The following is a 14,511-nucleotide window of genomic DNA, read 5'->3' as shown; positions in this document are numbered from 1 at the left end:
TTTTTTCTGTTCTCCAAGCAACATCATATACCTGTTTCTTTGTCAGTTTGGTCAGATGCTGAATGCAAATCTTGAAGGTCTGAAGACTGTGTGGGTGAAGACTGTGAATCAGGTGTTGTTATCTCACTGCCTGTTTCAACTTGTCCTAATTCTTCTTCAATCATATTAGTGATACCACGAACAAGATCCAGTAAACAATGGAATGCCACTGACATAGCATACCCTTCAGGAATGGTAGGTGGCTCCACTTTGTCTAACATTTCTAGACTACAAAAATGAAAAACAACAAAAATAGATATATCTAAGAATGAAAGCAGAAATCATTCTTCTTATCCAATTTATTGAAATGCACTGGGTTTATTTATTAACTATGTTGCAAAAGACCATAATATAAATTAACCCTTAACAGGGAACAGAAATGTCATTACAGTGCAACTTCAATCAACAAGCTACCCAATTTAGCTAAAATGGTAGTTAAGTTGTAATGTACACCTTATTATTCTCCAAAGGGGGGGGGGGGAGGAGTGTGAAAATAATGGAGATTTCACCTCAAGTCTAATAAAACAATATAATTGTTCTGTGCTCCAATGACTAGGAAATGCTAGCTGCCTGTAACTTCTCAGGTGCTTCCCTGATACCAAACCCTGACTGTAAGATGAGCATGCACTTAATCATTTAGCCACGGTAAAGAGTCCTATTTTTTTATTCAGAATCTCTATATTACAAATGCAACATTAAATACTACAATATGCATTTGTGTAAACAGTTCCTTGAAAAAAAATTACAGTCATAGGTCACTTATTTACAATTAAACAGCAGTTCTGGAATCATGTCCTACAGTCAGACAGGGCTCAGATACAGAAATATCCAGTTATTCTGCAGCATGCCAAATGTTTTCAATCAGCAGATTATTTTAGATTCCTTGGAGAATTTTTACCCTTGTCACACTTTAATGCTCTACCTTCAGCTTTTCTGGAAGGCAGATACCATCGTATCCCACATCCTCAACAGCTTTTCCCATGTCATACATGGACAGTGGAGTCTACTGAACATGTTCTGCTGCACTGTACATTCTATAATGACATCCAACATCAGTATATCGCTCCAGTTGTCTCAAATATACTGAAACAACTTTAGGTCTCTTTCATTCTTGTTGACCCCTCCCAGTAGGTAACTTACAATATTGCCAAAATTTGCCTATAGGCGTGTGAAATACACAAATGGGTGACTGAGTTCCAGTAATTTTGCCTATCTGTTTGAGGAGGGTATTACATATTTTTGTCCGTCCTTGTAATTTGCATTCATTGTTTTGGGATTGTTGCATTGCATGTTTTTCCTTTTATTATTTGCTGATTCTGTGAACTGATCTTGCATTGAAATAACGTTTATGTTATGATCAAGTTTAGGTCACCTGTTCTAAGTACACTAAACTTAAATCCCTAAGGACGCAGCTAAAGAAAACGTAGCTACATCTATGCATTAGACAGATTAGCAGTCCAAGTAAATAAATATGCATCCAATTAAAAAGGGGGCACCACTTTAAACTTTAACTCAGATTTCTGGTCAGACAGGAGAAGAACCAGTTCTAACAAGAAAGATATAAGTTTCTGCCAACAACCAGAGACATAAAGAGCCAGTCAAACAGTTCACTCTGGTAGCGATTGCTTCCTGCTATCCCAGTCAACTTCCAAAGTAGCTGCCTCAGAATTATTCCAGCGACCTGCTTCATAGCACCATCTGCCAAATGTATCCACAACAACAGTAATTCTGGCTTTAAATTTTATTGCTTTAATATTATAGCAGTTGGTGTACATGTTGCCGCTATGGGAAAAATTTAACAGATTTTTGAGCTTGAGTCTGTTTTGTTATGTCAACCACTCTAAGTTTTTCTTTTGTAAGAGACATGCAGAATAGCAGTAACTATAGCTATTACTACTGTTATGACCTGTACTAAAGATTTTTCTTTTCTTTGGGGTATGGTAACAGGGTACATATTGGTGTGAAGGGGAATAATCAAGACTACCCCACCCATACTCCTGTTTATAATTGCTAAGAATGACATATACTTGTACAATAAAGGTAACAATTTTACTTACTAAGTAGCTTTTGCACTGCCCTGTGCTGATATACTGAGGATTGGTATCCAGGTACCTCTGTACTCAAAAGCAGGCAACACAGTCACACTTCCGCTCATTCCTAGCATTCCTGGATTTGTCTGTGCTGAGGCTGTACCCACAGGCACACTGCCTCCTGTTTAGTAAATTAAAAAACAAGATTAACCACACTTTATTTTTAGTGTAATAACAGAAGATACCTTCTGACACTTCACATTGTAAGAGCCCACGCATATTCAAGAAGGCCAAGGAAACCATTTCTTCCTATCTATTTTGAATGCCTCCTGCTGGCAAACCCATGCCATTACATTGCTGCTTAGTCAAAAGAAGTCTTGTTAACATTCCACACATAAGAACACTGAGAGGTCAAGGATTTAATATCACTATCAGCAAACAAAAAACCCAACAGCCCCATGATATTGCTTGTGCAGAAAGTCATGTTTTGCAAAAATCATTTTTAAAAGTCAGATACAACAATAATTTTAAAATATCAGATGGCAGGAATATAATTTCTTCTTATGGTAAACTTTCACAATTCTTTTTCAGGTCTGTTAAAGGAAAAAAACCCCTTTTTTAAGAGAGAAAAAGCAGGCAAATGAGAAAAGCAAGACAAAGGTTGCATAAAGACATCTGTTGAGACTAATGCTGGCCAAGATTCTCTGTGATTCACTGTCTTAACAATTCTTTCATAGACTTAAAAAGGACACTTGATTTAAACACAGATGAGAGGTTGCTTGGAAGACACTGGACCTGCTGAGGATAAAGGCGGTGCAACAGACAAAGCTGTCTCCCTCCCTCTCTCTTTCTTTGGAGGAGATTTGATGAGACTATTTCTACAATTCAATCAAGATTTAGATTCCCTGAGTTATGCCCAGCACCATTCAGTGCATGCACATTTCTTAATATTCTGGGAGAGTTCTATTATTGTCATGGCAGCCATGAAGTCTTGAACTGCTCCTGTTTGAGCAGTCTTGGCATGAATATTTAAGTCCCTAAGGAAACAAAGCTTGTGGTCCTCAATGCCAAGTTCAAGACTGCCTCTGCCATCTCATGCAGGGAGACTACTAGGTAGTGGTTTGGTGGTATACCAGCAGGTTCCCTACTCTGTCCCAGCATCAGGTAAGAACATAAGAACACAAGAGAAGCCATGGCCCATCCAGTCCAACACTCTGTGTCACACAGCGGTCATAAAACCAGGTGTCATCAGGAGGTCCACCAGTGGGGCCAGGACACTAGAAGCCCTCCCACTGTTGCCACCCCACGAAGAACCAAAAATATAGAGCATCATTTGCCCCAGACAGAGAGTTCCATCTATGCCTTGTGGCTAATAGCCACTGATGCTTCCTGTGTTTATCCAATCCCCTCTTGAAGCTGTCTATGCTTGTAGCCACCACCTCCTCCAGTGGCAGTGAATTCCATGGGTTAATCACTCTTTGGGTGAAGAGGTACATACATTCAAAATAGGGGCTCCAGCTAACAAAGCATCTAGTGAGGGCCACAGCGGCCTGACAGACCATGACCACTTCCTCTCCCCTCCCAGCAAAGCTAGGCTGATGCTGCACAAGGAAGCCGGGTGGGGGGTAAAGCTGGAAGACAGCCACCCCTCCCTCTTCACCAGCTCATGTCTGTGATTCATCGCTGGTTGAGGTTAGTAGGAAGTCCTTGCATTAAAATTTATTCAGATCTCCTATCTAATAAAACTGGAATGGCTTCTAAGAAAATTTCATTAGCAAGTGACTAGAAAAGAGCAAATATGTGTTTACCTGTTTGGTTTACTGTAGTAGATGCATTTCCTGTGTTTGGTACAAGAAACAGTGATTGAATAAATGACCCCAAAGCATTCACAATGTCACGGAATACCTTGGTAGAGTGCTGCTTCATATCATAGGATTGACAGAAGGACCTGATGAAAAGTTAAAACATAGCAAAATACATTCTTTTTTTGCTCTGAAAATTCTTGTCAATTAATCAATAGCTTCTGTAACCCCACATTAATAATTATTAAGGCTTCCTTACACTAATGGGGAATATTAGGTAGTACTAGACATACAAAGCCTTCATATTCTGTATTTTTATACTCAACAGCACAATTTTTATACTCGACACATAGCAGATTAGAGAATATTAAAATCAGTGTCACATAATCCTTCACATACACAAATTCAAAAAGAAGTCAATACATTTTATTTTACAAAACATTTAACACCATTTTTTCTTCTTTCAGTATATGAAATACTGCATAAACACTACCTTAACAACTGAGGTTGCACACAAAGTCTGTGTATTGATTCTACTGCCACAGCTCTTAGCCACTGAGGTTTGTCTGCATCCAGAAATTTCACAAGCAATGATAGAAATATCTCACATTCAGTTACCTAAACAACAACAAAAAAGCTTTATTAACTAAAATTCTGAAGAAGCATTCTCTTCTCTAATCCCCCATATGTGTCAACCTATTTAACACTGTGACTGGTACCCCGGCTTTCCTCTGTTAACAAGTAGTTGGTGGGGTGATTTAAACGGGGATCAACAGCAGCTGGGGGAGTCACCAAGAAAGCTGGCAGTGGTGGAAAGGAGGGAAGAAGAGGACGGCAAGCAAGCAGTGACTTTTTGGGAGATCAGGACAACGAAGGTGCCGATAGACATGGCAATCAAGCAAAGGTTGCAGGCAAGTTCAGGAAGATCCTGGCCCCAGCTTCAAGACTCCTTGAAAGAGGGACTGAGGAAAGGGGACTAAATGTAAAGGGAATATTGTTAGGTAGTAAAATTTGTAAGAACAGGGCCAAGGAGGGACCAGGCAAAGTGACCAATGGCTACACCAACATTTAATGATTGCTCAGCACAATGTTGGAACAAATTCTAACTAATATTAATGTTAAAACACAGCCCTAGAATGATTTATAGCAGCATTATTCTTGAATTTCTGAAAACAGGAGGGAGAGACAACAGTAGGGCTGCCAGACCACTGCTAGGGGCAAGGGATCCGCTACCATGGGACCCTGCTCCAGTGGGAGAGGCCCAGCCTGTCATCTTAGCAACAGGGATGCTCTAGTTTTGGGGCAAAAACTCTTATGATAGAAGCTGTTTTTACCATAGAGTTTTTGCTCAAATACCACAGTGTCCACACATTGCAATAACATTACTTCCAGCATGTGCCAAAGTGATGTTGCAGCATTGCTGGCACTGTGACTGAAATGTAAGGCAGGCCTCCCCCGCTGCTAAGTTTTCTCCATACCCCTGTTGCCAGGCTGTACCTAACATCTCTAGACAAGAGAAAGCATTATAATTTCACTAGTTCATGGAGTTGTCACAGCCATATACTTTTGCCCTCTGTTCTTCTGCAGACCTCTGGGAGCACACAATGAGATTACCACTACCTGAACTGTCATCTTGCTTAACAGATAAAGAATATTAGTGTTTTCTTGTTTAAATGGGAATTATGTGTTCACTGACTGCTTCTTTAGCACATCCAAGAGTGCATCAGTCCTGTAAAAAAGGCAGTGAAAATGCCAGTAAGGATGGCATCACATGAGCTCCCCTGGGGATAACAGCTAGGATACCACAAAAAACAAAGCCCTTTCTTTGATCCCCACCCGATTAACTTCTGAACACAGCCCCACTAGCAGGACCTCCAAAACAGATTGTAAATACTGGGTGGATCAGGCCTGTAGCCAGGATTTTTTATTTGGTGGGGACCACAGCCAGGATTTTCATTTAGTGGGACACATTGGTCACATAAAAATGTTTTGGGTTTTTCACACATGAAGCTGCCTTATACTGTCTCTCCAAGCCCCCTCTTTCCCATTCCACCCCCAGCTCCCCTTACTCAGTGTCCTGAGTCTCCTCTCTGTACCCCAGACAGTCCCATCTGCACCAGCTTCTAGCAGGATTAGTCCAAGGCCCTTGGCTGACCTACAGAAAACCCACTTTTAACCTTGAGTAGAAACTTTGTTCACTGAGGTCTGTCAGGAGCGCTCTTGCCTCTTACATCCTGGGAAGTGGGCAGGCCCAGGCACAGAGGAGCACCAATGAGAATTCCCTCTGAGGCAGCAATATAAGACTCCAGGCAAAAGCACTAGCAACTGCTCTCGTTGTGGAAGACTATTTTTAACTGAGAGCGCCAAAGGGAGGCAAGCTGCCTTCTTCTCTGGTTACCATTCTACCATCTGCCATTGAGCTCCACCTCCAGGTGCTGGGCTGCTCCGGTTGGAGTCACCAGCACAAAAGCATGTGTGTGTGTGTGTGGGGGGGGGTGGATTTGGAGCAGCTTCCCATTGCCACTGTTTGCTTGTGTGGCAGGGGGAGGGCTCCAACACAGAAGCAGCAGCTCCAAATAGCCCCCTCTAGAGGAAGATCCATCCCTGCAGCCAATCCAAGTGGTGGATCTTTGCAAGGGGAGGAGAGCTGCCTTCTTTGGAGGCTACCATTCTGTCACCTGCCTGCCTGACGCTGAGCTCCGACTCCCGGGTGCTGGGCTGCTCCAGTTGGGGCTGCCAGTGCAAAAGCATGTGTGTGTCTGCTTGCATAGCTGCTCTGGTTGGGGCTGCCAGTGCAAAATCCTGACTGTCTTCATGTAACTTACTGAGACTTCTTGCACTGGATGGGAGGAGGCGGGCAGAAGTACAAATCAGCACAGGATAGCGTGGAGTTCCACAGGCACAGCAGCCACCACCAGCAGGCGGAGGAGCCCTCAGGCTGGTGGTGGGGGAGAGGGGGGGCTGGCAGCAGGAAGGTGGAGCCAGAAAGGTTACATAGGGCTTTGATTGGAGGGGCCTGGACCCCCTAACTACGGGCCTGGGGTAGATACTTCAGGACCCTAATGCAAAAAAAACCCTCTGATAGTAAAATTGCACTCTTACCAGCAAGCTATAAAACTGCTTGATCAAAACAGAGACCACTCTCAAAAGGCGCATGCAGATAGGAAAATAAGGTTTCTCCACTGGTGCTGGTGAAGATGAAGTGCTGGAACCTTGACGGAATTTGATATTTGGTGAAAAGAGTTTTATTACAAGAGGACAAACTCTTTCTTTAAGGAGGAAACTAAATTCTTGATGCTGAAAGATTTAAAAAAGTATTAAGAGTATACTGTATGACTTATTTAAAACACACATATACTTAAGTTTTGATTATTTACTGAAAGTGAAGTTAACTGAAAGAAATTTGAAGTTATGTGTTATGGGTAGCAGAGCATCATACTGAAAAAAGTTATATTCTTTCAGCAATCCTTGCATACTTTATAATTAGAATGTATCCTATATCTAAAACTTGAATTACAAAATTCCCTACGTTCACTTTTCTGAAATTAAAAGCAAACAAAAACTTACTTGTAAAAATACTTGAGGAAAATCATTGAGGACTGACTCAAGAAGTTCCAAACCAAATGTTCGGGTCATTTCTGTCATGCCTACAAGCCAGTAAGGTGCATCAGCATTAACCAGTTGACAAAGATCCTAAGAAAGGAAAATGGCCAGACTAAATTGTCTTGTAGTCTCATTTTACTGGGATGCATCAGCCTAAAGAAACTGTAAGGTTCTATGCCTTTTACACACTTCCAACAGTAAAAGTACATATGAAAATGTAGTTTCATGTGCATTAAATATCAAAAATTTTAGTATGAGGTTCATATCAGTTTTTCTTGACATCAGTTTTGAAAATAATTACTAGTAAAGTAATAAGGTCAATGTGATATTTAATATATTATGGAGAGTTCTGTTAAAAATTGCATGTGATTACTCTTCAGAATCTAGTGAAATCTGAAAGGATGTCTACTAAATTATGTGTTTCTAAAATGAACAAATGGATATTAATTAAGTACAGCACTTCCTGCTTTCTCCTTTGTACCACAATGATGATATATATTATTTATTTATATTTTATTTATTTATATATTTATATTCTACTTTCCGTAGAACAGGCTCAGGGTGGATTACATCATAAAGCAATCAACAGTAAAAAAACAGTTTAAAATATATAAAATGTAAAATTGTAGAGTAATAATAGGTACTAAAATGGCAAATTCCACCTCACAGACATGGCCTATTGTCCAGGTCCAGCAGGTGTTATAGCACTGGGATGGAATGAAGCGGGGAGGCCGGTAACAAGTGACATCCACTGAAAGCCTGGCAAAAGAGCTCTGTTTTACATGCCCTGTGAAATTGAAGCAGATTCTGCAGGGCCCAGATCTCCAGGGGGAGCTCATTCCACCAAAAAGGCCCTGGCCCTCGTAGAGGCCAGATGGACATCTCTGGGGCCGGGTATCACCAGAAATTGTTGGGTTGCTGATCATAAAGACCTACAGGGCTCATACAGGGAGAGGCGGTCCCGTAGGTATGCTGGCCCCTGGCTGTATAAGGCTTTAAATGTAAATACCTTGAAATAGATCCGGTACTCAATGGGTAGCCAGTGCAGTTCACGCAGCACAGGATGGATCCGTGCCTGTACAGGCAACAATGTCAACATTTGTGCAGCAGCGTTCTGCACCAGCTGGAGTTTCTGGTGGAGGGTTAAGGGCAGCTCCACATACAGAAAGTCACAATAACCTATGAACAATTTGGAGGATGTTCCATAAAAGGAGTTTGAGATGCAACTTGCAACTCTCCATTTATGCATGCCAATGCAGACTAACGAGCTGAAGGAGACACTAAGATTAACTGGAGATGGATACCACACATTTTAAAGGAAGCAGAAATACTTCTGGGTGTCTGGACTTGGAGGCTTTGGAAACTGCTGACAAAAAGGAAAACTCTGCAGCCATAGAAAAAGGCACCAACACAGGAGAGCTCTTGAGCAGACTCTTTTAACTAGCTAATTACTTCCCATCCTGTAGTTTTATATTTGGTCAGGCTCTCTTTCGCTCTCACTCTGTTTTTGCTGAAGTTGCCTTGCCAGGGTTTCAAGGCAAAAAACATTCAGAGGTGGTTTGCCATTGCCTGCATCTGTGTAGCAATCCCAGAGCACCTTGGTGGTGTCCCATCGAAATACTAACCTGGGCTGGCTCTGCTTAGTTTCTGAGATCTGACAAGATTGGATTATCCCAGGCTATCCAAGTCAGGGCCACCCTATATTAACACATTGAATTGGTTTTGCGAAAGCACCAGCTTATTGATACTGGTCTCAGTGGATACTATGAACAGTTGTTTTTCCTCTAAAATATTCAGTTGAGCAGTAGAATCTGTCCTGCATTTCTTCTATGCAATATTAAGTCTGTTATCTTTTATTAGATGTGTTTAGAATGACAACTGTCTGTTCGCATAAACTGAAGCCTTTGTATGAATTCTAATGTATAAAAAAACCAGAACGACAAATATACAGTTAATAAGAAAAAGTTTTAAAAGGAAATACCTGAAAAAGCATATATGCATCTTTAGCACAGGGTTTCAAGGAACTGACTGATCTTCTGTTACTGTTTCCTTGAATTCCTACTGGTTGCTCAATAATATCTGCATAAAACACATATCCACTTCAAGAACACGTGCCAAACATTTTGTTCTCTCTCTCATTTTAACCAGGGATGATGCAATAATGTGAGTGCTTCAGCAGATGTCAACCCCCAGGGCACTGTTTCCCTGTTAGAACCATACAGAAGACACTCCCACACAGCTGCTTTTCCAAATTCAGAGAAACAACACTAAGCATTCAGAAAACATTTAGCAGATTAATGGTCCATAACTGCATTTCCTAACAAATACTAAGTCAAGGAAGATCTTGAGCTTTTACTGAGAAATCCATTTTAATTCTATATCAGAAAGTCACATAAGCAGGGCTGGCCCTAGACTGTCTGGCACTCTAGGCCAGGCTAACTTCTGGTCCCCTCCCCCCGCACTGATAACATCACTGAGTCACATGGGGGTTGGCCAATCTGGCACCCCCAGAAGGCCAGTGTCCTAGGCAATTGCTTAGTTTGCCTAGTGGCAGGGCCAGCCCTGCTCATAAGAAAATCACATGCATACTGCCTTGGATCCAGCCAGCTCATTGGTGGGTGTAGATTTTTCCCAGTTATTATTTTTATTTAGTTCATTTAATTTCTATCCTGTTCTTCCCACAAGTGGAATCCATTTTTCCCACTGCAGCAGTCCCTTCCAACACTCCTAAAAAATTATTTCTGGAATCATGGGCAAAGAGTCATGTGGGTCAGGTGGCTGATGTGAGAAAGGATAGCAGGGTGAAACTGGAACTGTGGTTGCAGAAGAGGATGGAGGGGAATATACTTAGTGCAATCACTTGACCTGCACAGCTATTTTGGTCCCTCAATCCCAGGAATAATGTTTCCAGAGCCAAAAGGAACTTCCAGGTGGGAGAAAAATGCAAGGAGAAAAGCTGGTGGCTGGATCTCAGTCATTGCATACATCTTTTTAAAAAAACATCCTTAGTTTATCACTGAGGTATGATGGTTGTTGGACTTGGATCAGAGAGGCTGAGCTCACATTCACGCACACACACACACACTCACTCACAAAATACTCTCATGCTATTATTATAATATATCATGCCGTGTCATGTATTGGCTAAACTATTCTTCTTACATATTTGTACACTGAATAAGAAATATCTTCAGTATTTGTATTAGTAAAACTGCCCATATATTGTGCACTTATTTAATATATGTTTCTGCCTTTTCCACATTCCCCCTTTTCTCCTTCTGTATCCCTATTGAGAATTCAAAATAAAAATTTTAAAAACCCTGTTGCGCAGATAAACCCATGAATGACCTTTTTGGAAGAATACTATATAAAATATACTTTTTTAAAAAAAATAAGAACAAGAAACTACTGCATTAGCGGTGGTTTTGAAATTTTTGCTGGTATAAAGCATGATTGTTCATTCCCTTATGCAGAGAACATTGTCAGGTATACCAAACAGCAATTAAATTTACAAAATATACCATATATAAACACATACCCACCTTTATAGTGCTCATCTTCAGCAACTACTCTTTCAAAAACAACAGTAACTACTTGCCGTACTGTGGCCGCTGCAGTATTATTTGTGATATTGTCTTTTGTGAAATGTAGTCGAAAACAAAGAACTATTGCCTAAAACAAACCCAAAAAATTCTAATTACACAAGTCAAATAAATTTTGGATCTACAGAATGAAGTTTTGGTATCATGGTATTTTTATATAATTTTTCTTCAACTATAAGTGCAAAACAAACTAAGCTACAGGAAATCTCACAAGTTACCTTCAAAATCTTGAATGCTAAATTTATTTTAATTTTGGATGCTTCTCCCCCAGAAAAGACAGATTTATGAACTCATAACTTTTCACTTCAAGAGTAGAAGGCATTCATCTGATGACTGGAAATTTTAGCTGATATAAAGCATGGTGTACCAAGATGGGTGAGACGGGTGTGGCTGGTCCCAGGTGCAGCTTAAGGAAGGCCTTTGAAGGGGGCCCTTGAAGCCAGTGCTGTCCTGCTGCCTCTGGCCAAACATCTTCCCTTTTATTTTAAGATGCAGTTCTGGTTGCAGCCACTAGGGGCACAGGAAAATCTGAGCATAGCAAAAAGCTCTAGGATAGACTAAGCTTCCCTTTCTCCAAGACTCAAGCAGACTTCCTTAATACATCGTACTGATAGTTGCTACGGGAACTGACAGAGAGAGAACAAAGTTTGAGTCCAGTGCCACCTTTAAGACCAACAAAGTTTTATTCAAGGTATAAGCTTTCGTGAGCATGTACTGTTCTTCAGAGGGGGGAAGGAGGGTGATTCCTCTGATAGGCACAATTTATACTGAGATAGCCCTGCTTTGCTGTTCACTTTGAGATATGATCTCTCTCACACACACACGTTAAAAGAAAGAAAGAAGGTGCAGGAAAGATGTGCTGGGATAAGGTAAAAGAGGAATTAAAAGGAAACTATTTTGGTTTGTTCTGATTTTTTTTTTACATTAGATTTCTCTGTCTATCTGAGATTTTATTTTCTTTCAAAAAGACCCTGATTAGGAGTTGCAACACCTAGGTTGGTTCTATTTTTTTTAATGACTGGAAGTAGATGGCTAAACATTTAAACATTCATTTAGAGTTCTATATGTTCAACATATCTCCCTCTTTCCCCCCTTAGCTCGCTGGCTCCCTTTCTTCACATTTCTTTTTTAACAGTTTCATTATCATCACTAGCACTGAGTAGATTTTGACTTGGAGAGTTCTCCGTCTCAATTTATTACAGATGGGGGGGGGGACCTAACAGCACAGACTGCAGTCCTTATTAGTGGGAAAGATCAAGAGTCCAATAGCACCTTAATGACTAACAAAATTTGTGGCACGGCATGAGCTTTCATGAGTCATTGCTCACTTCTTTGGATACAGATATGATGCGAGTCTATCTGTCCTTATATCTTGGACAACAGAGTGATTTCAGTTGCTGAATGACAACAGCAGATGTTGGTAATAAGGCAAGAAACCTAGGTCACAATTCAGTCCAGGAGGATGCATCGTCTTGAACTTTATTATCAATTGCAATTCTGCAGTCTCTCTTTCTAATCTCCCTTTGAAATCCCCTTGTAAGAGAACTGCTACTCTTAGGTCAGCAACTGAATGTCCTGGAAGGTTAAAATGCCCCCAGCTAGTTTTAAATGTGATTTTTAATGTCAGACTTACATCCATTTATTCTTTGCATCCTCCTGGACTGAATCTTCCTGGATGGGACTGAGACCTAAGATCTCATTAACCAATGCTGGTATTGCCACACCTACTACCTCTCTGCATATCACACCTAAACCAATCAAGCCTGCTATTATAACAAATGAGTTTGACAGCTCTGGAGCCTTTCTCTCTCTGCTTTTTTGCACCCAGTTCAGCCAGATCTTGCAAAACATTAGTTAGGGTGTTGCAGCAAGATAAAACAGCTGTGACATATGGAAGAAAAAGGAGGAGGGGTGTTAAAAATTATCCTCCCCAGGCACCAAGTAGGCTAGATATACCACTGGGTGGCTCACTTCCTAATTATAAGGGAGCAAATTATCCCAACAGTTTGCACTGGGTCTCATTTACCATTCAGACACAATAACAGTTTCAGCTCTGCTTATCTTAATTTTTTGCATACTGCATCAACCTGACAATGAACCAATCTATGCAAGAAATGTATTTTCTGGACACTACTGTAAAAATACACAAAGGATGCATAGACACCACCTTATACCCAAAACCTGCTGATTGGCAAACATATCTACAAGCCTCCAGCTATCATCCTAAACATACCAAATGATCCACTGGATACAGCCAGGCTCTATGCTAAAGCCACATCTGTTCCAGTACTACAGATGGATATTCTCACCTGAGGGATTTACAACAAATCTTTTTGGAACTAAAGTACCTGATGAAGTCAAGAAACATGTTTAAGAAGCCAGAATGATACCCAGAGAACATGTCAACCTCCCATGGCCAGGCTTGGTGCTAGTGGTGCCTGCACCCCTAGGCTGAACCCCAATCTTCTGCCCCCATTGATATTGCACAAAGAGTGCACGCACCCCGATGACATCATAATGACATCACTACCACACCCCTGGACTTTGCCAAGGCCCCAGAATTTTAGTGGGCCACGAAGGAGAAGTGTAAAAATAACCAGGCCATGGGAAAGAAAAGTTTGGGAAACCCTGATGTAGGGGAAGAAGGGGATTTAGCCTCCCTCCCTCTGTCATATCCCCAAGCTGAAATAATCTTGGTGACTGCTCTAGAGCCTGATAGCAGAGAAAATATGGTCTCTAAGCCCATTTTGGCTTTGGGAAGCAACACATGGAGGAAAGGCCACAGTCCTGAGCTGAATCAGGCTCCAGTGTGCACAGGAACACCAGTCCTCAGATGTCATGTTTGGTTGTGCAAAGGTCACAGTCAGGCTGGACTATCTCTGACCAGACTTGTGCTAGATATAACATCTAATTTGAGACAGAAAATAAGGCATTCTCAATGGCTGCATTACAAGAGTAGAACCTTGGATACCAGCATTTTCTTGAAATATTCTAAGTCCTCCTTGGTTGAAATGGTTTTTAAATAGTTATGGCAATTTTAATCAAGTTAAATTTTAATTCTTTTATCTTAGTTTTAATATGTGTTCTAGTATTTGGGGATGAAGAAAGACAGGTTGCTTACCTGTAACTGTAGATCTTCGAGTGGTCATCTGTGCATTCACAGTCATGGGATAGAGTGCCTGCGCCGATCCCTGAATCGGTACCTAAAAAGCCCGGGATTTTTCGCACTCGGCACCAACGGGCATGCGCAGGCGTCCCAGTGCGCATGCTCGCTGGTGCCAGCGCAAGGATCCTGCAAGTTCCTTCCTGACCACTGGAAGGAGGGCGGGTAGTGTGAATGCACAGATAACCACTTGAAGATCTATAGTTACAGGTAAGCAACCTGTCTATCTTATTTGTGGTCTCTGTGCTTCACACTCATGGGAGATTAGCAAG

The 14,511-nt window shown here is 41.2% G+C and overlaps 1 protein-coding gene across 2 annotated transcripts in view; it reads right to left on the bottom strand.

The window, feature by feature from the left end:
• MON2 (MON2 homolog, regulator of endosome-to-Golgi trafficking) overlaps window positions 1-14,511 on the bottom strand; it is a 131,345-nt gene that overhangs the window by 62,499 nt on the left and 54,335 nt on the right. For both annotated transcript variants that reach the window (XM_060244981.1, XM_060244982.1), the window contains exons 5-12: window positions 11,017-11,146; window positions 9,456-9,553; window positions 7,439-7,564; window positions 6,974-7,168; window positions 4,365-4,489; window positions 3,878-4,017; window positions 2,097-2,250; window positions 32-267 (exon numbers count right to left, since the gene is read on the bottom strand). In XM_060244981.1, coding sequence (XP_060100964.1) covers window positions 32-267; window positions 2,097-2,250; window positions 3,878-4,017; window positions 4,365-4,489; window positions 6,974-7,168; window positions 7,439-7,564; window positions 9,456-9,553; window positions 11,017-11,146 — 1,204 coding nt within the window. The remainder of the gene's footprint in view (window positions 1-31; window positions 268-2,096; window positions 2,251-3,877; window positions 4,018-4,364; window positions 4,490-6,973; window positions 7,169-7,438; window positions 7,565-9,455; window positions 9,554-11,016; window positions 11,147-14,511) is intronic.

The sequence above is a fragment of the Heteronotia binoei genome, chromosome 8, assembly GCF_032191835.1.
Source record: "Heteronotia binoei isolate CCM8104 ecotype False Entrance Well chromosome 8, APGP_CSIRO_Hbin_v1, whole genome shotgun sequence".
In the NCBI taxonomy this organism is placed as follows: domain Eukaryota; kingdom Metazoa; phylum Chordata; class Lepidosauria; order Squamata; family Gekkonidae; genus Heteronotia; species Heteronotia binoei.
This window is presented reverse-complemented; position numbering and strand designations above follow the sequence as displayed.